General features: G+C 39.5%; 1 protein-coding gene across 3 annotated transcripts in view; it reads left to right on the top strand.

Moving 5' to 3' along the window:
- Positions 1-20,933, top strand: part of itsn2b (intersectin 2b) — a 56,149-nt gene that overhangs the window by 7,107 nt on the left and 28,109 nt on the right. For 2 of the 3 annotated variants that reach the window (XM_036594076.1, XM_036594077.1), the window contains exons 2-14: positions 3,475-3,567; positions 5,662-5,754; positions 6,200-6,263; positions 7,582-7,748; positions 9,358-9,549; positions 10,676-10,772; positions 13,497-13,639; positions 16,662-16,725; positions 16,828-16,965; positions 17,851-17,954; positions 18,485-18,747; positions 20,399-20,548; positions 20,736-20,876. In XM_036594076.1, the coding sequence (XP_036449969.1) occupies positions 3,561-3,567; positions 5,662-5,754; positions 6,200-6,263; positions 7,582-7,748; positions 9,358-9,549; positions 10,676-10,772; positions 13,497-13,639; positions 16,662-16,725; positions 16,828-16,965; positions 17,851-17,954; positions 18,485-18,747; positions 20,399-20,548; positions 20,736-20,876 (1,623 nt within the window). In that variant the 5' untranslated portion in view covers positions 3,475-3,560. The remainder of the gene's footprint in view (positions 1-3,474; positions 3,568-5,661; positions 5,755-6,199; positions 6,264-7,581; positions 7,749-9,357; positions 9,550-10,675; positions 10,773-13,496; positions 13,640-16,661; positions 16,726-16,827; positions 16,966-17,850; positions 17,955-18,484; positions 18,748-20,398; positions 20,549-20,735; positions 20,877-20,933) is intronic. The other variant, XM_036594078.1, reaches the window with a different exon arrangement.

Raw genomic sequence — 20,933 nt, 5'->3', positions numbered from 1 at the left:
GAAGCTGGCAGTTTTGCTGATTGCTGAGAGAAAGAAGTGCCTATGCTTTTTTTCTTTTGGCCATGTACACAAACCGTGCCTTAGCATCAGTGCTACATGGCCTTTGCCACAGTCCTCAAGCTTTGTGACAAATGGCAATAGAAGACCATAGGTAATGTGTTTGCTGTGCACAAACACTCAGGGCCTGGAATGGAAGGAGGATCCATCCCCCTTTTGAAAAAAAAAAAGGAAAAAAATAATCATCCCCCTATAAAACCTTTGTCCCCCTTTTTATCCCCTTCCGTTTGGATGTTGTTAAGTGATAAGATTGCTCATCATTAAATGACTTAAGATATTGTACTTATTTTAATCCCATATGTATTTTAGATATACACACTGAGTTGACTTGTATTTTTAGCTCCACTTCTGCTTAGTTGTTTGAAACCACCATCCCACCCTTTATTTACAGTCAACCTTTGCTGATGCTTAAATGTACGCTTGCAGCATCGTAACAGGCAGTTTGCTGCAGTAACAACCTCTACGGTTCTGGGAAAGCTTTACAACAGGTGTTAGACCAGCACTGTAAAGGTTGCATTCAGCCACAAGAGCATTAGTGAGGTCAGGTACTGGTATTGAATGGTTAAATCCGAGTCACTGCAGTGTCCCAAAACGCAAAAGCTACTAGGCAGCCTGTTCAGAGAGATGGCTGCACCTGCAATGGCAATTTTGACAATGTTAAACTCAGTCAGTGGAATGTGCTGGGTTTGCTGGGCGTGGTCTTCTGCAAATACGAGGTTGATTGTAATCAGTTTCAAGCGAGTTGGGTAGGAGCCAAGCAGACTCAATGAGATGGATGACGATTGTGTTTGCATACGGCTTTTCAATATGGCCAAAACATTTTACATGCAGGGAGCCACTTGTTTGATGGGTAGATGAGAGAAACCCCGTGTTAAATCTACCAAAACTTTCACATTTAAGTTAAGACTGCTCATATCCAAATGTATGCCAGGCCAGACTTGCTTAGCTTGTGGGTTTTTAAAGGGTGAATTCAAGTGTGGTATGTCTGCTTATTCTCTTAGTAGGCCGGTACTGGTGCTGATATTGGAGATATTCATTGTATTTGTCTGAACCTTGTTGTGCAAATTATTGGCTTAACACTTAAAAAATTATATTTGATCACAATTATGTTTTTATTTGTTTTTTTCTGGCTTCTTTGTGAAATCACCTGCTCTCTACCTTTGGGAGGGAGTGGCCAAGAGGGAGATATATGGACATCCCTGGTAAACTTGAGCAAAACAGGCAGTAAAGATGTTTTTTTGCTAATCCTTTTGAACTTCTTGATCTGACTTTCACACAAATCTAATCTTCTAACCATTGTACAATGATTGGCAGAAAAATTAATGAAAAAATATTTTTCTTAAATCTGTGTGCCACAATTGTTGGCATCCCTTCAGTTAATATTTTGTGCAGCCTCCCACTGCAAAGATAGGTCTCCTTTAATGCTTAATCAGTGTTTTCAGCAGCGCTGGCAGTCCAGACCCCCACACCCCCCAAACAGGTCCTTTTGACCCAGTCTATTCATATTTCAGACCACTGTCTGCAATAGCACTGCAAAATAAGGTGAACCAGCCTCCTCACAATGTTAGTTAGTTAGCCAGTTCACTAACTACATCTTGCTAAAACCGTCACTCCATTGACGAGCATTTCATTTGGCACTTCAGCTCAACTCAGCTCTGACTGTGCAAGCAATGTTCATCCATTTCCTGTAACCATCGGCTCAAATTAAAAGCCCTCTGCAGAGTTTTGTAATTGCAACTTCATGACATTTCAGTTCTGAAGCAGCGGCTGCAGTAATTTTGCAACAGCAGCCTAACGCTGCAACATATATATACATGTGTGTGTAGCAGAAACACTGTTAATGAGCCTGGAGATTGGCAAGGGATCTGATACAATTCCTCCATACAGAATCTCTCCTTATCCTTCATATTGAGGGGTCCACACTTGTGGGCTTCCTGCTAGAGGATCCAACTATGGCCCTGTTTATGCTTTCTAGCTGAGGCAGTCTGGCTTTGATTTAATATCTGCTGGTGTTTGAAGGAGTCTGTGATAACATGTATCTGAAGAAGCTGTCCAAGGCCTTTGGAAGAAAAACAGCCACACAACATAACAGATCCACCACCATACTTCACAGTGAGGATGATGTATGGCTTTTTTTGTTTCTGCAACAAACCCGATTTCTGGTGTTTGTTGCCAACCTGCAGATGCTTGAGTGTGTTGGTCCTTCACAGCAGAGACTTCCTTCTGACAACCTTCACAACAACTTGTGATTGCGTAACTGGCACCTGATTGTAGTTTGGGAGACATTCTGACTCCAAGACCCAACTAATGTGAGAAAAAGATACAGAAAGTTTTTATAGCCCGTTTGCTCACGTTTACCGGGGAGCCAGTATTTGGGCACTGTATGAACCAGAGATACACAGAAACAGATGCCGATCATGCTTTATCACAGCAGCTTACTAGAAGGCCGTCCTGTAGGACCACATTCTGTTTTTCGTCCAGGCCTCCTTTCATTGCTCCCTTACGCAACGTGCACAGACAGGAGGATCTGTAATCCCTTCGTTTGTGTACTTGCAGGTGGATTTGGTGTATTGATGGTTATATGTAGGAACAGCAACTCAGATTAGCCGTTTCTCTTGTAGTCTGTGCAGCGGAAAGTTCAGAGGGAGGGGAGTGTAAATGGTAAACATGATGGCGCCGATGTTGTGCCTTTCTTCTTCTTCTTGTCAAAATATTTGACAAAGACTCCTGTTGATTTTTGTTGTTTTAGGTTTTTTTTTGCTCATTTACCTCTTTAATATTAGATGTCCTCAATTCCCATTTTCAAACTGCTGTTTAGCATCGTAGGGCAGCTAAACGCACCTGTGCTGACTATTTGGGTACGTGAGCTCGTCTACAGAATCACAACAACGGCTTTAGTGGTCTATTAATAAAATAGGTAGTATTTAAGTCTTAAATACCACGTAGAAAAACAAATAGCAGCGTAACAGACCGGCTGTAGTATTAAACCATATTGGAATTGTTATGTAGTTAAACGACATAAGTATTGCCCTTTTGTGACATTGGTACTTTGTTTGGTCTGTTGAATTTCAAAGCGTCTGCAGCTCATATAAAAGAATTGGTTTGTCCACACAGTTTAAAACTGTAGTCACCACTTTTAAAAAGCTGCCCTGTTTTTCTGGCCTCTCTCTCTCTCTCTCTCTCTCTCTCTCTCTTTCTTTCTTTCTTTCTTTCTTTCTTTCTTTCTTTCTGTCTGTCTCTCTCCCTCTCTCTCTTTCTTTCTCTCTCTCTTTCTCTCTGTCTGTCTGTCTGTCTCTCTCTCTCTCTCTCTCTCTCTCTCTCTCTCTCTCTGCAGGACTGTGAAGGAGAAAACCTTGCTCTGCATTATTAATGGGTGGATGTTTCTGTGTGTGTGTGTGTGTGTGTGTGTGTGTGTAGGTGGAGCGCAGATGCCTGAGCTAGCCAGCTGAGACGAGGATCAGGACCACTCTCCTCCTGTGTCCCCTCCACCACCACCTGCAGTCATGAATGGTAAGACCACTGCCTGTATCTGTATGCGTGTGGGTGCATGACTTGGCCTGTGTGTGGAGGAATGAATGATCTACAGTCTTTACAAGGACATTTCTCTACGTCACTCTTTACTGAACATATCCTTTTATCAGGCGTCCAGCATGCTAGCCTCAGTGCAACGTGCCGATATGGCCCGGCTCACTGAACTGCTCACACTCACTGTCAGCAGTGAAATAGCCTCATTGATCGAGTCCACTGTTATATGAAAGATTGATTTTGCTGTCTTGTCGGGTGGTGGGTAGCAGTATGTGGCTTTGGCCTAACAAATGTACAGGGCATTCTAAAAGTGTGTAGTTGTTGTAGGATTCATACACATGGGGAAAAAGTTTGTTGTAAAGACATTTGATTCGAATTGGAAGAATGATGGTGGGGTCTATAAAGAGTTCGTGGTCGCTACTTAAAGCCGACCTAGAATTAAAATGAACCCTTTTTAGTTCGTTATGTAATAATAATAATACAGAGTAATACAGTGGCTCCATACTTTAAAATGTAGGTTCATTGTACCAGGAAACAAGCTGCATTTATTTTACACAATGGGTAACCCTCAGGGCCTTCTAGGGCTTCAGCTAGGGTCTCTTTATTCTGTGAAAAAATAGTTTAGTGTAATCGTAATGCTGTTGTTGTATTTAAACTCTAGAAGTATTGTAGTAAATTCATTGTTAAATTTTGATTGAAACCAGGACATAATTCTTTAAATGGCCAACAAAAAATTAACTAATCCATGGCGTATTTATAGCCACAGCCAAGCAAACTCTCCCACTGGGGAAGAACTTCAGGAGCTGAACTGAAGGCCTAAAGTGTCGGTAACATAATTAGAGTGTGACGGTGGAATCAACCAATCCTGCTTTGATTTATAAAGGGTGGGACCAATTTGATGAATAAAAGAAATATCACGCTGGTCTGTCTGGAAGTCTTAAATTTGGCACTGACTGCAAATAAGAGCTGCAGGCTGACCAGTGCTTTTCCAGAAAATCTTAAAAATGGAAAGCACTGAGGGAAGCGCTGTGTAGGGCTCCTTACTGAAGGACTGTCTGTGTAACTACTATATATGAACAAATGTATGTGAATGTTACAAGCTTCAAATAAAACATGGAATATCTTACAAGCTTGAAACTCTCTGCCTTTAATCTAGCACAGCCAAAAATTGTTCATGTGAGTCAAAGTTCTTCAGTGCTAACATACTATTAGAAGCCCATAGGAGTGTTAGCATATTGCAGAGGTGTTGTTTCCTCAGTTTTGACATTTGTCTCAAAATGAAAGCTCTGATAGCTCTGATAGTCACGGTTCGCCACTGTTTTAAACATGCTAATCCAAGCCTTTTTTTCTGGCCCAGCATTTTTTTAAAAGGCGGCTGGTAGGTCTCAGATCATTATCGTTCAAATTACTTTTTGCATACTTCTGCAGGTTTGCATCCAAAGTGTCTTTATACACCTTTGAGTTCATGATCCCATCAATGAACACAAGCTCACCAATAACACTAAGAAAATTTTAGTTCACCAATTCACTAAAAATATCCAACCACCCAAATACCTTCTGGTGTTACCTCCTCCCACCTCAGAGACCTGTCCAAACGCATCATGACACTTGCGTATTGGTGCACCTTTATTATTTCCTTTCACAGGACGTTATTACTAATCCCAAGGGTTTTTTTTTGTTTGTTTTAATCATTGTACAGTTATGCAGACCTTTCATAATATAACACTTGTGTAAGTCTTGTCCAATAAACACTTTCTCAAGCTAAACCTGTAGTAGAGATGTTGATTTTCTGTGAATGGCAGAATAAAAAATACCTTGCTGTTAATGTAACGTCAAGGTAGAATTAAAAGCAGTGTTAAAGGCTCCTTAGTACTTCTATCGTATAGTACTGGTATCTGGTAACTGAGTTTTTCTTGTTGTCTAATAATCAGTAATATACTGGTATGTGAATAGAAAAACTCAAGGATCTGCATTAATGACATTGTTTTAATCATATGCTTTTGGGTTTGATTTTTTTGGGGGGGGTATTTTTTTCTGTGTTTAATTGCTTTTATTTATCTGAACTTTTTTCCCACTCAGGTGGTCGTAGCATTTGGGCTATAACTCCAGAGGAGAGAGATAAACATGATCAGAAATTCGACGGTCTCTCCCCAGCACAGGGTTTTGTGTCTGGTATGTACTTTACAAGGTTGCAATGTTCTCCTATTTAAATGTTTAATTGGTTTGATTTAGCCTCTATTCTTAGTGCTGGTGTCTCAGAGAGCAAAGGTGAAAGTTTGTCATTGTCTTGAGAAGAAAGATTAACATGAGCGTTTATTGTGAGGGCTTCCTGGTTAGATGTGTGGCTGCTCTGGAGTGGGGTGTGTGTGTGTGTGTGTGTGTGTGTGTGTGTGTGTGTGTGTGTGTGTGTGTGTGTGTGTGATTAATGGTAAGGGTAGGTATATTATACACTACACACCCACCCAACATTTTATTTTTAATAAAAATGATCATTATAATTGTAACAGAGTTGTTGTGAAAACCCACCACTTTATTATAGATATAAGGGTAATTCACAATGAAAGTGATGTCTTTGTAAATCATGCATATTCATATTCCCTCTCTATCTTCTATACAGGGGAGCAGGCACGAAAGTTCTTCCTGCAGTCAGGCCTCCCTGCTTCTGTGCTGGCTGAAATTTGGTGAGCACTAAAATCTACAAACTAAACAAAATGAAACTTTAAGCCAGTGATCCCTGAAAATTATGGATCTGTTATGGCTGTACAATAAATCATATTTTTGTTGTAAAAATGAGTTTCGACAAACAAACACAGTTGAGGGCTGCAGTGACACTCAAATTACATCAAACATTAAAGTGACATAATTGGATTGGCAGGAAAGTAGTGTTAAGGCCACCACACACCAGATGCACCACGTCAACTAATGTTTCCCTGCGTTCAGCTCGAACAGCATGGAGAACAAGTAACTTAACTAGTGGCTAAAAACTTAATCCACATGCTAAAAACCTCAAAACCTACGCTTTCCTGAGCTCTTAGCCTGAGAAAATGCTTAAAATGCTTTCACTCTGTTGTATATGAAATGCGTAGATGTATGAGTATGAAGCAGTAGTAGCTGTTGTCATCACAAAACTACATCATGAGGAGCTTTTTAAGGAATCAAGTATGTATTTTTATTATTTTTTAGGCCTAGATTTAAAATAAAAATCTACATATTTATTTAAGTTTGTATCCTGACTGTATAAATGTGGAGATGATGCTGTTTAGGGAATTCTGAATGGTGTTCAGGTTGAAGCATCTCTTAAAACTTGAACTCACGTTTCGCAGACCACAATTCTCCACAAGGGGGCAGTTTTAGCAGGCAAATAGCTTTTATTACTTTATAAGAGCAGTGCTGCACATCAGTGACAGTGCTTGCAGTTCTAGAAGTCGTAGCTATTAATAATTCATTGCTATTTCGCTCAGTAGTGAAAGGTACTTTTGTTTTTGTTTTTTTGTAGATATTTCTTTTACACAGCAAATCCGGTCAGAGGCACAATATTTTAATTATGATTTACTGCTTCTGTCGTGATCTCTGAGATAATGACAGAAGCTACTGACAGTAATGATAGTTAATTTGAAGTAAATTAGTTTCTGCTTGTAACATAAACAAGCAAGCAGTCAACAACACTGCCAGTCTGCTGACATTTAGAGTTGACCTCTAAACTTGAGGGTGTCATGTTTACATAATCACAGATGTGTTCTTCTAACAGCAAGTTTGGTGGTGGTTTTTCTTAACTGAATACTCATTTTATTGTTTTTTTTTATCCACATTCAGAGTCAAATATATTTATATTTAGATAACATTTGCAAATGATCAAAACACATAATAATTGTTTCAAAGGAAATGATGTGAGAAGATGTTCTTATTTGTCAGTGTCAGTGTCAAACTGTTTGCAGTGTCCTACTCTGAACTTCGGGTTAGGGTGGTTCTCATTGCTGTGTGTGTGTTTGTCCACTCCAGGTCTCTGGCTGACATGAACAAGGATGGTAAAATGGACCGTCTGGAGTTCTCCATTGCAATGAAACTGATCAAGATGAAGCTGCAAGGTCAGAATCTGCCTACGGCTCTGCCCATTATCATGAAGCAGCCACCAGTGCCTGCTCCCAGTATGCCAGTAGCACCACTCGGTAAGCTGCCAGTTACCTACAAACAGACATCTGTATTTAGCCCGTTTAGTGTGAACAGAATGCTAACCAATTTAAAAGTTCTACCTTCTGTCCTAAGGTAGAACCCTTAATTAATATAACTCACATTGTGTGAAATGTAAAAAAAAGGTTCTTTCTGCGATGCTATAGAAGAACCAATGCTGTGGATGGTTCTAAAGAGAACTATTTTTTAAAATGAAAAATAAGTTTGGAGAGCCTTCTTAAAGTTTAAAGAACCTCTGCGTAATCCAAATGTTCTAGCAAGGACCCTTGGATTGGTGTACAACCTTTACATTATGTAAAGGTTCTTTAAACCTTAAAAGCTTCTGTGTGTGGTGCTATAGAAGACCCTGGTTCTTTAGAGAACTGTGTTTGTAAATGAGATGTGTAAATTTGAAGAATTTTTTTTATAATTGACAGAAACTCCGCAGGGTGTAAAAGTTCTACAAAGACCCTCTAAAATGTCATGCAGGCTTTATTTACTAATCTCTTTTTCAGACATGGTTGTTTAGTGAACCAACTGTGGATCTTCTGTGGCATCATTCAAAGAACGTTTGTGGCCTTGTATTTGTTTTCAAAGAGTGTAGCTGTGCAATTTTAATTTTGTTACGGTGTCCGATATTACAGCTAGGCCAAGATGTGAGCCTTACACCGAAATGGTACCAAGACATTTTTGTCCATGCTGTAGCAGAGCAGATCTGTATGGCTGAAAAACTGCTGGAAACTGATCCTCATTTCCTAACCCTTATGACCAGCTGTTTTCTTTGGTTTTGTCTGTTTGAGGTAGTTTTTACTAAAGTGCGCTTAAAGCAGACTCTAGCTTTAAGTATACAGACTATTTATCTACACTTATGGTCTATTTATCAGGTCCACTTACTAGAGACAGATTTTTTTTTCCTATAATTCTATCAGTTATCATTAGTTGGCAATTAATCAATAACTAGCCAGCCCAAAATCAAGGATGTGACTCATATAAATATCAGTCACAAAACTGTATGTTCCAGTTCTGAAATCTCATTGATTGAGTTACTTTCTAAGCCCTTGTAAAATATGTGATATGCACACTTATGAGCATAAACATCAACTTAATTTTGCATTTATGCTCCAAGAAATGAGGAGATTGTCAAGGGGATAAAAAATCGAGCAGAAAAAAAGAGGGGCTGCAATCTTTAATTGTAGAACTACAAAATGCACCTATATGGTAAGTGGTCTTGATAAAATGGACAATGTAAATGTAATTACTAGCGTAATGCATATAAAGTGGCCAGTGAGTGTATGTCATTGTCTAGGTGGTCCTAGAAGAGTGACGCCCTAATCTCATTGGATTATTTCACCTGCAGATGTTGACTGAATGTTAATCATGTGGCATGGCATAATTTTTAGGATGCCAGCTGGGTGAAGTAGACTAACCCTTTTATTTTGGACTAACCTGTAGAAACAGCTAGAAACAGATTTTTCTGTGCCTAAGAACTACATAGAGAGCATTTCTAATTACTTTTTAGTCAGTGGGTTTTGAGTGAGGTGGATTATTTGAATATTGTGGGTTCTTTTTTGTGTCTGTATTAACCATTAACTGTATTTGTTTCTTCAGGGATTGGATCCATGTCAAATATACCCATGATGCCCACTATGCCTGTTCTTGCACCTCTGACCTCATTAAGCCCTATGCAGGGCGTGGCCCCCATGATGCCCACTGGACTGGCCATGCCAATAATGCCCACAATTAGCACTCCTGCTCTGCCCAACGGGCCTGTGGGTATCTTGCAGCCCATTCCTGGTAACAGTAAGTTTTCACCATTCAAGCCTCCAAAACGCAAATAGTAACACCTCATTTGACTTCTTAGCACGTTATATTCAGATTTATGTTTTAGATTCAGTATTGATAAATATATCTGTATATTAAATATGAAAAATAATGAAAATCAAATATTAAAGGGCCCATAACAGGGAAATAGTTTTACAAACTTTTTTTTAGAAGTAAACAAACTTCTTCTAGTATGTACATTAGTAAAGCTTCAAAATGTCCTGTTCACCCTCCAGTCCATAGAGTCCATATATGGAAACTAAGCTGCAAAAACAGCCCACTGTGAACTGATAATTTCTGTGGTGTCATCAAAATAAGCACAGTTACATAAATATCCACCTGTTTAGCCTACAACCCTGTAGCTCTGCCCATTCACTCTGAAATTGTAAAAAGTGTTTCAGCCTACAGTGTTTTTTTAAATGAAGCACAACTCAGGGCAATAAGAGATCCCGTACCTTTCAGTCTAAAAGACATGAATTATGGTAACACAAACGTGAGAAGTGGGGCTCATGGGGGGAAAAAATTAACATTACAGAAAAATGTAGGATATGGGCCCTTTTTAAGGTCTGTGTTGAATCTGTTACACCTCTTTTGAATCGTTTGCTGTTTGGACCACAGTTAACACTTGAATTTAGATTTTTCTCGATTAAAGGTTCAATTAAAGGCAAAGCAATTTTTTAGTCTACTGAAGACATTTTGTTATTTGAAGGCATGGTTTGCACTACTGGGTTTAAGATTAGTTGAAAATTTGAAGTGTTTGCATAAATTGATGTAAGATACGTCTGCATAATAGTATTAATAGTATTAGTAATAGAAAATTGAAGAAAATTCTCCTTTCATACAAAATTCTTGCAGTTCAAAGGAAGGCAAAGAATTATTTAGAATGCTCCTTTGCCAGTTAGCACTGTCACTGCAGACATGCCTGAGGGCTAGTATTCAGCATTCACTGCCTCTGGTCTCTCCCAGTCACTACTGAGTCAGCATTTTCTGCTTTTTTTCATTTCTTGCACTGCTCAGCTGGGTTTTACTGATAGTTATTATACACAGGAAAACCATATTTTGAACATGATGTACTGAATTATCTTTCATGTTTGTGTGTCTGTAGCTCTCCCACTGAACAGCTCCTTTACTTCCCCTCCTTTGGGTTCTTCTTCCACCTTTATGAACATGTCATCATCTCTTCTGGACCTGGGTTCAAGCAGGTGAGAACTTAGGCTCATTTTTGTCTGCTATACAAGAAAAGGCAGTGTTTCCTCCAGGATTTTTTCAACAGCACTGGCAGGCGGTGGCCGGTTCCCACGGTGTAGCCCAAGAGACAAATAACTGATCATGCCCTCAGCGTCCAGACTGGACAGGGTGTGTTAAGGTGTTCCTGTTTTTGGGATGAGGACAGAGGAGGACAAAAGGCAAAGAATTCAGCCAGATTGTATAATTTGGGGAATAAATGCAGGGTTAGGCTTCAATAAAACTGCAGAGCCTCCCTGCAGAAACTGCATACATGATGGGTTTATTCACAACTCATGCATGTCACCAACTCATTTTGCTGAAGCCAGCACCAATAATAAAGCTGCTTTTAGAGAGAGTAACTTCAGGCCCACTTGATCCTAAGGCTCGAAGGGAGGGCGAGATACTGCCTTCAGCACTATTGTCCCATGGAGCAGCCAAGGGTTTAGACATAGGACAGAGGACGTGTACGTGTTGGCTCACCATCATATCCCTACATGGCAGCCTAAAAGAGCAGCCAGGTACACCTTTCTTTAATCAGTATGTTTATTAGGTTTTTTTACCCACTATATTAAAGTTACATGTAACATAGATGCAGCAGTATAAAATTCCCACCACAACAAAAATGAAACATGCTAGAAACATGAAATGCTAGGGGGTTTAGAGGATTACCACTTAATAGCAGTATATTGTTTGGCAGCAAGGAGTGCTATGTTAATGAATCTAAGGTTTACCTCCTTATGTTCTTGTAACACAGATTCATCTCCTAGTAAGGTAAGTCTTGGTCATCCAGGTATAGTTAAATGGTAGAGAAGGCTCTGCCTACCTATCCAGGAGCTCTTGCAACAATCACAGGATTGTGGTGACAGAGCATTGAAATGCCGATGCACCTGTTGCCCCACACTGCTCTTCGAAACGCGTTGTTTACCATCATACAGGGTTTGTGTGCATGTCCACCTCTACGGGGCATCCTGGTCGTGTAGAGAGTACCAACGAGGGCATTGTGCATTTTCTCTGGATGCAAATAAATCCGTCTCTACTTGGCCAAGAAAGTGTCCATAGCTGAGTCGTTACCTTGTTGTGGAGTTTCTATAACGTCAAGAGCCCCGGACAGTAAATCTGCACCCAGATTTAACACTCCAGGTACACGAGTGAGAGCTGATCTACACAATCAGTCTGTGTGCCAGTGTGTGCAAACGGCCGGAGTGCAACCTCAACGTTTGATGTCCATCTTGACTAAAATGTGGCATCCCCTCAGAAAGGGAAGAAGGTGTTTTAGTGCAAGTGATGCTGCCAGGAGTTCTAAGCAGTTTATGTGTTGATCGTTCTGCCTTTTTGAGTGGCGCCCCATCCCACTAGGGAGGCATCCGTAGTGAATTACTCAGAAAAGTGGGGCGTTTCCAGGGATGTAGAGCAGTCGTTCTACGTGACGAGGTAGTGGCCATAATGTGGTGAATCCATATGGAGGGAAGCAACCCACCATTAGAAATCTCGCATGTACAAACAGCCCAGCGGGACAACCATCAGTGTTGATGCCATTAGACCCAGGAGTCTACATTGTACAATGTACATACACAGTGGATATTGTGTTCTATATTTTCTACAATATTGTTCTTCTATTTGACTACTGTTTCTTATTACCTTATTGCTTCATGTGAGCGGGCAGTTATCCAAGCATTTCACTGCTAGTTGTACCGTGTATGACTATGTATGTGACAAATAAATCTTTGAAACTTGGAGTCTAAGACAAATGCGATATTTTACTGCCGACCCCCTGCTGAGAGAGGCAACTTTGTAGAGCCTGTACTTTTTTCCGTTGATAAACCTGAGTCTAGGACCAGCCCTAAGAAAGAGATATTTTGGGCTGGGCTCACACTTTTCTCTGTCAGATGCTCTAAGAGCATTCTGGTCTGCTTCAGTGCTTTCTGTTGTGACTGAACTACTGGGAGCCTGTTGTCGAGTATCCAGACGTATTTCTCTGAGCAGTGCGATTGCTGCTTCCATGCATTTCACAAACTCCCGTGGACTTGGTGAGGGTCCGAACAGGAGGACCAAATATTTGTATGCCACACAGCTTCCTGTGAGGAGGATAGATCGGGATGTGAAAATACACGTCTTTCAGGTCCCTTGATGTAAACTAATCGCCTGGATAATAAATAATAATAATAATAATAAAATAAATATAGTATATATATATATTTATATTTATATAAATATTGTAGCACTGTGAGGTCAGTAATAATTCTCTGTGGTTTTGTTTTTGTATTGTCTTGTTTTTCATTGGCTCTTTTTGTAACAAATATTCGTGTTTATGGTACTGGTTAGCTTTGAATACATTTTACATTTTTATTTTTATGATGGTGTTTTGTGCTCACCTGTTCAGCCTGTATTGTTGTGATACAGGGTATGACTCTTGTAGGGATCCCCAGTTACAAAACTGTTTTGAGCAGATACCGATAAAACCGTGGGTTGTCCATACAGCCAACTGATATGCTAATTTGTCTCTACGATACACCAGGCCAGAAATATTTTGTTGGTTTAAGTCAATACCTTTATAATTCTGACATAATTTCAAATGCCATTGTGGGTACTAGGTGGAAATGACCGAAGTCTGTGATGTTTTTGCTTAGTTTACTTTTTATGCATACATTTTAACAAATGAGAGAAATGCTGAGTCTTACAGGTCCTGTCTTTTCTCCCAGTTCCAACTCCTCTTCCACCACATCTTTAGCCAGCAACTCTCCTATGGCCGGCCCCTCGGACTGGGCTGTGCCGCATTCATCCCGCCTCAAATATAGGCAGCAGTTCAACAGTCTGGATAAGCAGATGACTGGCTATCTTACAGGTATGTAATAAAAAGACTTGCAACAGTGCAACAGATGTATCATCTATTGAGTGTCATCGTACGGAAGTATCAGCTTCAGCAATTTAGTTTAAACCTGACCTATTTAAACCTGATTAAAGCCTGTTTATAAACTTTGGAGCTCTGTTTTAGCCGCTCCAGATAAGCTGCTAGTTTTTGATGCAGTTTTTTCAAGTGCCTCTAAGGCGCATTGTGTCTTTGTGGCAAAATACGTATCATGTATTGTAAAAATGTTTTTAAGTATCATGATATGTTACTTATGCTATAATGCCCAGACCGCAAATCCACAGGAGGTAACTTAGCGCTTGAAGTTTACCCCAAGAAAGGTGTCAGTTTAAAGGCTAAAAATTAAACACACACATTCAAATTTTCTGTTTTTAATTCAGCTGATGTATAGAGTTGCTAGATTATATTTCACTGCAAACCTTTTAGCTGCAAAACAGTTAACTAAACCTGATAAATTCACAAAATGACACAAAGTTTATGCTGTTGAATATATATTTTAGTAGATTGTAAAATGAGCGTAAACTCATCATTATTAAATGACAAGTTCCGTTGATGGCTGTTGTGATAAAAGTTATTTCTGCAACACTTTCTCTGTGCTACAGTTGTGCTTTGTACTGCTACCATGTGCCAGAGACCCTCTGGCGGGCCGGCATGGAGCTTCTCCTCCGGTTTGTGGTAGCCTTTATCTGGCTGCAGAGATTAGAAGGCTGGAACAATCTTTGAACTGAGTAGATAAAACCTCAACAAATTATACAAAGCAGGCTGTTCACTTGCCTCTGATAGAATATCAAGTTTAGACTGATCGTGGCTCTTATACAGTATCAGATTTGCTGAGTTACAAATGACACTTTGGTAGGTTGTGCTGTGTTATATATTGTATTTCAAAAATACTAGACCTCAACACTAATCAATTGAAATGATATTAGTTTTATAAAGAAAATATGACAAAAATACTTTTATAATTAGTCTCTATCTGTGAATCATTTAAAGATGATCTTTTCTGGATAAAGGACTGTTTGGACCTCTGTTGGTCAGACTGCCAGTCTGAAAGTTAAGACCAAAGAGCATTCTAAGAAAATGAGAGAAATAGCAAAACTCAGCATTAGATCAAGAACCCCTTCTTGATCTAATGCTGCGTTTTGCTATTTCTCATGCGAACGAAGTCACAGAGAGGCCACTAGTCATTATGAAGAAGCTACATAGTTCAGTGGCTGAGACTAGACTGAAGGTGCACCACTCAACAATATCAAGAGCTTCACATACAACTAGCCTGTAGGGAAGGGTGGCTAGAAAGAAGCCATTACTGAAGAAAAAACATAGCATGTCATCACAGCTTGTCTAGAGTTTGCCAGAAAGCATCAGAGTGACTCAGCTAAAATGTGGGTTGAGGTTTTGTGGTCAGATGTGACGAAAAAATGGAGCTTTGTGGCCAAAATTGCAGTGTGTGGTTCAAACCTATTGCTGCCCATTCCTCAACACACACTATCCAAACAGTGAGGTAGGCGATGGCAGCATCCTGTTGTGGGGGTGCTTTTTCTCAGCAGGGGGCTGGGCATCAGGTTAAAATATATGAAAAATCTGTCAGGAACAATAAGCAAAAATCACTCCTACACAGTGTGCAGCGCTGGTTTTCAGAAAAACCTGGTTTTCAGTTTATTGGTTTTCAGGAAAATAGTTGCTGGAAGAATCTGTATAAATGACATTAGTAATACTCAAAAAGCTCCTCAGAAAGTTGGATACTTTTGCAAGGCACTGTATATAGGAATGCGTAACATTAGAGGGGAGCTCATTTGCATGTTGCGAATCCTAACTTTACTTTCATGAGTATTACAGCGTTCAGAAAATCAGACTCATCCCTTGTGTGGTTGTTATTAACACTGCCATGAGAACAAATATTTAAAATGGTACCTACTTAAATCCTCTTTTTATATTAGAGAAATTGTGTGGCATAAGATTTCTAAAGAAGGAAGAGATTCACACGTGGCTTAGAGTTCACTTCCACATAGCAGCTGAATAAACTCACTGTCTTGCATACTTCACATCACAGCTAGTGAGACAAGAATAAGGCGTGTTCATTAGGTTAGCAACATACAGCACCTTGTAGGAGTTCAGCTAGACATGTTTCAAATGCCCCCATTGCCAGATATTTTACGAAATATATTTGTTCATGTTTGTTCCTGTTACATATAATCCCTTATAATTTGAGGTCTCACATTATATAAATGTTATAATAATGTGAGAACTCAAAGTAGGTACTGGCTTTGTTGCATTAGGAATACAAGTCAGTTTCAGTCAAACCAGTTTTGTTGGTGCATCAAAAGAATCTGCTCGTCATAACCTTCCAAGCCATAGTTCAAGATACAGTCATAGTTGTAGTTTAAACAGTGCTAGACGTCATGTACGGGTAAAATAGATTCTTTTGTAAGCCATTTAATTCCAGTTGAAGTGTAATTCGAAAAATGTTTAAACATTTTTGCTAAATATATGACTATATGACCAATGATTATATATGTCTTATTATATGAACTCATCAAAAGTCATTCAGAATGGTTTGATTTGAAATACTGAATTTGTGGAGAAACTTATCAGCTCAAATTTCTTTACAGTGCTGGTGATAGAAACCAGAGATCGCTAGCCTACAATTTAAATATAGCATTTTATTTGTTATCCAAAATGACCGTTAAACCTACATGTGAATATGAGAAAATAGTGATAAATACCAAAAAATATGTTTTATTTAGGGACTACTTTGCTTTACAACACCGTGAACCTCTCCATGAAAGTATTTAATAGCTCAGAACCTTAAATCATAATGATCATAAAAAACATCTCAGACAGTGTGTTGGAAACCATTTCGTGGAATAGCTTTCTGTAAGGTAGCTGTTAAGTTTACATGCTTCAGATATCCACTTCCTGTCACCACTATTGTAATTCACCTTTAAACCCTATGCAATCATGGAAAAACTTGCCTCTATATATTTTTACCTTTTGCTTGCAGGCCTTCAAGTGAGAATTGCAATGGCTTCAACTTTACTAACTCAGACCCAGCTAGCCGCCATCTGGTTGGTATCTCTGCCATTCATGTTTACATAAAACACAAGCACACCTTCAATGATTAACTCATCATATATTGTGATTGACTTAATTCTTTGTCTGTTTCCCAGGAACCTGGCAGATGTAGACAAAGACGGTAAACTGAGGGCAGAAGAGTTTATTCTAGCTATGCACCTAGTTGATATGGCCAAGCAAGGACAGCCTCTGCCTCTCTCTCTTCCTCCGGATCTAGTGCCCCCATCACTCAGGTACTGTTCGATATCCGACTCACACGTTTATTCATTTGGACTCTTAAAGCAAAATGTGATCCTAAATTATGCGTTATGTTTTACATATATATGTGTGTGTATGTGCGCGTGTGCGCGCGCGTGTGTGTGTGTGTGTGTGTGTGTGTATGTGGGTATGTATATGTATGTGTGTCAATGTCATAATCAGCAACTTGTTCTTATGCATTTTGAGCAAACAGTATTCACTGCTTGTTATTTGCAGGCTCTCTATGATTGTTCTAAGATTTTTTAAATCTTTTTTTGTAATACATACTTGTTCAGTGATCTAGAAGTACTGTTTATACCCAAGATGTACTCGGAAAAGTGCATCATAATGAAGTTTGTCACAGTAATGTACGCCTGTCGTGATCATGACACTTCAGCTGATAATTATTTGCCACGTAGATAATAACTTTTTGTTTATTGAATGTAGTTAAGGAACAAACCTGAGGTGGCCAAATTGGCTAATTAGTTAGCTTGCATCCTAGCTGTTGACACTTACTAGCGCCCAACAGACAGCAGATGTTTGAGCTCAAATAAACAGACAATACTCACCACTGCCCCCTAAAGGACTTACAGTGCCTACTCAGAACTTTTTGTTGTTTTTGTAAGACCCATGATGCGTCTCAGTTACGTGTTTTCTGCTTTCTTTTGTTTAAATGTATTTGCCACAACGCAACTGATGAAAACTCACGCAGTTCACATTCTGTAAACAAATGATTGTGAAATGACTGTGGAAAATGATTGTATTCAACTCAAATAACTGTGACCAAGTAATTGTGTATTAATAGTGACATGATAATGTTGACATACTGTCATTTCGGCCATCCCTAAACTCAACATTTGTTTATTAATGTCACTTGTAAGGGGCAAAGTGGGCGAGTCGCTGAATGGAACTGCCAGTCCATCCATCTATGCAGCGTTGCCTGATGAGTTTACTGAGGCTGATCCACCGCAGAAATCCAAGAACTGTAAGGTTCTGCACCACACCCAGCATGAACTGAGAAATTCATTGCCTCACAATGAGAGAAAAAGTCATGTCCAGCTGCTGCAGAGGTGAATGTATTTATCACTGAAGTATGTAGAGTCTGAAGTCTCACACAAGAAAAACATGATGCTGAAAGTTGCAGTAGACACTCACTGTACCAACTGTAGAGGGCTACGATAGCAGATAATAATTTAATTAATTAAAAAAAAATGCCAAAAAAAAAATTTTTTTTTGTATTTTTTTTTTTATATTATTTATATTATTTGGAATGCACAGAAAAAAAATTTCAATAAAAATTGATTAACAGGGAGAACTTTTTCATAAGAACACAGGTCAGAAAATCACTGCTGTTTTTATTTCTATTTTTATTTCTGTTTTTGCTTTTGTATTTTGCAGTTTGTAAACTGTCACCAAACAAATAGAGCTCATTTTAAATGTTTGTTTGTGAAGCTCTGTAGATGCTCTGCTTTCTCCGTATATATTTGTGTATGTGTGTGTTCTCTGTGTGTGCAGTGAGCTTTGAAGACAAGTTTAAGCGAAACCTGGAGCTGGGGAACGCGGAGCTGGAGAAGCGGCGGCAGGCTTTACTGGAGCAGCAGCGGCGGGAGGAGGAGAGAAGAGCACAGAAAGCCCGTGAAGAGCAAGAGAGGAGAGAGAGAGAGGCACGTGAGCTGGAGCTGAGGAGGAAGAGAGAGGAAGAGCAGCGGCTGGAGCGACAGAGGGAGCTGGAGAGGCAGAGAGAAGAGGAGAGACTCAAAGAGCTGGAGAGGAAAGAGGTGAGCTCACAGATTAGCCTCTGTCTGTTTGTGCTGATCTAACAGTGTTAGACCACCGAGTCATCCATATTTGTTGACTGTTGCAGTAAAAATGTCCTCAGGTTTCTTGGTATCACTGCAAAAACAATATCTTTGGAAGTAATGTAGAAAAAAACATTCTTACCTGGAGTCACTTTGCTGTCCAAAGAAAACATGAACAAGTTAGCAGCCTTTTTTTTTCAGATTTTTACTTTTCTACATCATCTGAGCCCAACAGCTGCTCTTACATTGTGTGGAAATTTCATGATAAATAAACCAATAAAATCTCTTTACATTAACTTACATTGAAAATAAAGAATGTTTTGGAAAAGCTCCAGAATTGCTTGGAATAAAATCTTCTTATACAATGAGATTCCATCAGAGCCACTTCATCAAAAACCATTTTCCATTCATGCCATTGTCATGCCAAAACATTACTTCAAAACACAGAAGGGCACATGCTGTTAAAGGGGAAATCCACTGATTGTTCTAAATTTCTACATAATTCAGTGGTTGAGATGTAAAAAGTCCTTTAGAGTGGTTTGATGTGAAATGGTTAATTGAAAAGAAACTTACAGACTCAGACTTCTTAACAATGGTGGTAATAGCCAGGGATTGTGATGTCTGCAATGCAGGTATAGTCATTTTATTTACTATCCAAAACCATGAGTGAACCTACATGAGTCTTCTGAGGTTTTATACATAATGTTGATGACGGTAATATAGTGGGAAATCAGAAGGGAAAAGGGTTAGGGGGGTTTGCCTTATAACACTGTGTTTCTCACCACCATAGATGGATTTTTTAAAAATACTTTTAGGTCAAAACCTGATCTCAGGCAACGTATTCGTAACCATTTCATGTAATGATGTCTTGTGAAGAAGCTTTGAGACCCATTAAACTCTTCAGATGTTTGGTTCTTATCACTACTATTGACAAACCATATAAACAGCCTAACCCTGATATCAAGATGCTTCAGACTTCACTGAAAATAATGAAACGATTCACCTTTAAGCGAACATAGACAAGTACAAAGCTAGCATTCATTTTACTTGGGGTAGAAAATGGAAATGGGTAGAAAACATGGACAACAACATCCTCCACTTTATCAGGCATTGTTGCCCCTCCCAGGCACTGCTGACCATTTTTGGGGCTTAAAATTTAAATTATGTTCATGCGGGCATGCTGCTAAAGAGCCGAAGGCAAAGGGAGGTAGTACTGGATGACAACAGTTGCTATTAAGGAATGTGTCAGTTATGCATTGTTAACCTAAGAAGCAGAGACGAATTACAGGACCCAACCCAGGCCGTGGGTTACAGTGACAAAATCACCCATACGGTAGATCCAACCAAGGGCCACCCAAAATGTAGAGGCTGTGTGCAGCACGTCCTGCATGCCCAGACGCTATGCCATTGGAGGTGGGATTACTTGGGATGACCTTTTTTTTCCCCCAACCTACACACAAGGACCCACTTGGCCACACTGTCCAAAAATTCATAGTAGTCGATTCTTAAATTGCATAAACCTGCACGACTTTTCAGTACAAATAATAACCTGGTCTTATAGATGTAAGTTGCTGTAAACACTAGAAAGGAATTTTGTGTCAGTAGATTAATATTTTAAACGTGATTTCAGGCAGCTAAAAAGGAGCTGGAGCGCCAGCGGCAACTGGAGTGGGAGAGGAGGAAAAAGCAAGAGCTCCAGAGCCAGAAAAGCCAGGAACAGGAGGACATCATCCGCCTTAAGGCCAAGAAGAGAAGTCTAGAGATGGAGCTCGAAGCTGTGGTGAGCCTACAGAGACCCTTTGGCCGTTTCCTTTTCATTAGATGTCCGCATTAGCATTTCATGGGCCATGTAACTAAATCACATACACAGTATAGATTTAATGCAAATTACTAAACTAATGGAAAATATTGGATTGTTCAGCTTGCTTTATGACATGTACAGTCATTAACGTCTTTCTCTCTTTTAGGGCAACAAGCACAAACAAATCTCTGACAAACTCAGGGGTGCCCAGGCCAAAAAGAAAGTCGAGAAAATTGAACTGGATGGGATCAACCAGAAGAGAGACAGCTGCATCATAGAAATCAGCTCCTTACAGCAGCAGTTTGAGGTTTGATCATATTATCTCTGTCATCAGGGGCTAGTTTTCCTAACCCCGTATTAAACT

Source organism: Colossoma macropomum, unplaced genomic scaffold (genome assembly GCF_904425465.1).
Source record: "Colossoma macropomum unplaced genomic scaffold, Colossoma_macropomum, whole genome shotgun sequence".
NCBI classification, from domain to species: Eukaryota; Metazoa; Chordata; class Actinopteri; order Characiformes; family Serrasalmidae; genus Colossoma; species Colossoma macropomum.
Note: the sequence above shows the minus strand (reverse complement) of the source record. Positions and strands in the feature narration are given on the sequence as shown.